The sequence below is a fragment of the Alosa sapidissima genome, chromosome 3 (genome assembly GCF_018492685.1).
Source record: "Alosa sapidissima isolate fAloSap1 chromosome 3, fAloSap1.pri, whole genome shotgun sequence".
NCBI lineage: Eukaryota > Metazoa > Chordata > Actinopteri > Clupeiformes > Clupeidae > Alosa > Alosa sapidissima.
In genome coordinates this window covers 37,475,863-37,478,362 of record NC_055959.1, presented here as the reverse complement: position 1 = coordinate 37,478,362, position 2,500 = coordinate 37,475,863, and the positions used below count along the sequence as shown (strand labels likewise).

At 46.6% G+C, this 2,500-nt stretch overlaps 1 protein-coding gene across 1 annotated transcript in view; it reads left to right on the top strand.

The window, feature by feature from the left end:
- Window positions 1-2,500, top strand: part of sgca (sarcoglycan, alpha) — a 10,396-nt gene that overhangs the window by 1,659 nt on the left and 6,237 nt on the right. Inside the window, exons 4-6 of the mRNA XM_042087722.1 lie at window positions 719-788; window positions 1,511-1,709; window positions 2,106-2,292. Coding sequence (XP_041943656.1) covers window positions 719-788; window positions 1,511-1,709; window positions 2,106-2,292 — 456 coding nt within the window. The remainder of the gene's footprint in view (window positions 1-718; window positions 789-1,510; window positions 1,710-2,105; window positions 2,293-2,500) is intronic.

Below are 2,500 nucleotides of genomic sequence, written 5' to 3'. Positions count from 1 at the left end.
TGGGGTATCTAAAGAGCAATACTGAGGTATCTAAAGAGCAGTGCTGGGGTATCTAAAGAGAAGTAATGTACTGGGGTATCTAAAGAGCAGTACTGGGGTATCTAAAGAGGAGTACTGGGGTAACTAAAGAGGAGTACTGGGGTATCTAAAGAGCAGTGCTGGGGTATCCAGAGCAGTACTGGGGTATCTAAAGAGCAGTGCTGGGGTATCTAAAGAGGAGTACTGGGGTAACTAAAGAGCAGTGCTGGGGTATCTAAAGAGTAATACTGGGGTATCCAGAGCAGTGCTGGGGTATCTAAAGAACAGTACTGTACTGGGGTATCTAAAGAGCAGTGCTGGGGTATCTAAAGAGCAGTGCTGGGGTATCCAGAGCAGTGCTGGGGTATCTAAGAGTAGTACTGGGGTATCTAAAGAGCAGTGCTGGGGTATCTAAAGAGCAATACTGGGGTATCCAGAGCAGTGCTGGGGTATCTAAAGAACAGTACTGTACTGGGGTATCTAAAGAGCAGTGCTGGGGTATCTAAGAGCAGTGCTGGGGTATCTGCAGATTACCCAGGCAGAATGAATAGATGGATCATATGTGAAGAGAGATGGGACAGTACAGAAAACAGCAGTCGATGGTTCAAAGACTGATTCAGTCACTTGGGCAGTACTTTAGATATACAGCTAAGCTGGAGGTACTGTATATCTCATTGATTTCATGTCATGTTTCTGACAGATAACTGTGATTAATAGACGGACTTACGAAACCTTCGAGGACAGTGTGATCATTAATGTGGTTGGACGAGGTACAACACACACACACACACACACACACACACACACACACACACACACACACCACACACACACACACACACACATACACACACACACACACACACACACACACACACACACACAGACCCAGGCCATGACAACAGGAACAAAATAGTTTTATTCTTACAGATAGTCCTAGTTGCTGTATACTGTAGTGCAATTCCTACAGTGTTTGCTAATAAAGAGGTTCTACATTCATGAAAAAAGTGGGTTTACTTCATAAATAAATAACTGATATTTACCTCAATGCCCTTGATCAAAATTCAGAATAAAAAATAATGAATATTCCTTGAATGACCATGATGTTCTTGAATGATCATGATGTTGTGGAATGACCATGATGTTCTTGAATGACCATAATGTTCTGGAATGACCATGATGTTCTGGAATGACCATGAAGCTCTGGAATGACTATGATGTTCTTAAATGACCATGCTGTTCTGGTATGACCATGATGTGCTTAAATGACCATGCTGTTCTGGTATGACCATGATGTGCTTAAATGACCATGCTGTTCTGGTATGACCATGATGTTCTTGAATGACCATAATGTTCTGGAATGACCATGATGTTCTGGAATGACCATGAAGCTCTGGAATGACTATGATGTTCTTAAATGACCATGCTGTTCTGGTATGACCATGATGTTCTTGAATGCCCCAGCGCTGTCTGTGTCTGTGTCCTCTCGCAGCGAAGCTGATGCCATTCCAGGCCGAATTCTTCATCCCACGCAGGGAAATTGAGAAGGTGCTGCCCCCTAGTGTTCAGTATGATATACTGCAGGACGTGCAGAAGATGTGGGGTGCGGATGACCTGGGGTTTGTCAACATCACGTCTGCGCTGGACCGCGGTGGGCGGGTGCCTCTGCCCCTTCCTGGATATTTTGAGGGGTAGGAGGCAACATCTGTCATAATGACTAATCAACCACACACACTTTCTTTCTGATGCACACACACACTTTCTTTCTGATGCACACACACACACGTTCTTTTTCTTCTGTTTACACCAGGTGTCACACCTAAAGACAGACTGAATGAGACACAATCAAATATAAATATATACATATACATTCTGTAAATACTTTTGTACGTTTGTGTGTGCGTTTGCGCCTGCGTATGTGTGTGCGTGTGTGTGTGTGCGCGTGCGTGTGCGTGTGTGCGTGTGCGTGTGCGTGTGCGTGTGTGCATGTGCTTGTGCGTGTGTGTGTGCGTGTGTGTGTGTGTGTGTGTGTGTGCGTGTGTGTGCGTGCGTGTGTGTGTGTGTGCGTGTGTGTGTGCGTGTCCCAGTGTGTATGTGAAGCTGGGCTCTGAGGCCTACTTCTCTAAGTGTCTGCAGGGAGTGCTGACCCCCCAGCACACGCGGGAGTGTGAAGCCGTACGGCTGTCCGGTCGCCAGTATGTGAAGGTGTCCACAGACTGCAGCGGCAGCTGCTTAGTGGCCAGCAACTGCGTGGAGTGGTGTCGCACCAGCCTGGTGAGTCCACGAGAGACAGAGAGGGGGGGACGAGGCCGTCCATACACTACACTATAACACTATACTATAACACCATACTATAGCTGGGCTTATAGACCAGAGAGAGAGAGGGACAAGGCCGCCCATACACTACACTATAACACTATACTATAACACCATACTATAGCTGGGCTTATAGACCAGAGAGAGAGAGAGGGACAAGGCCGCC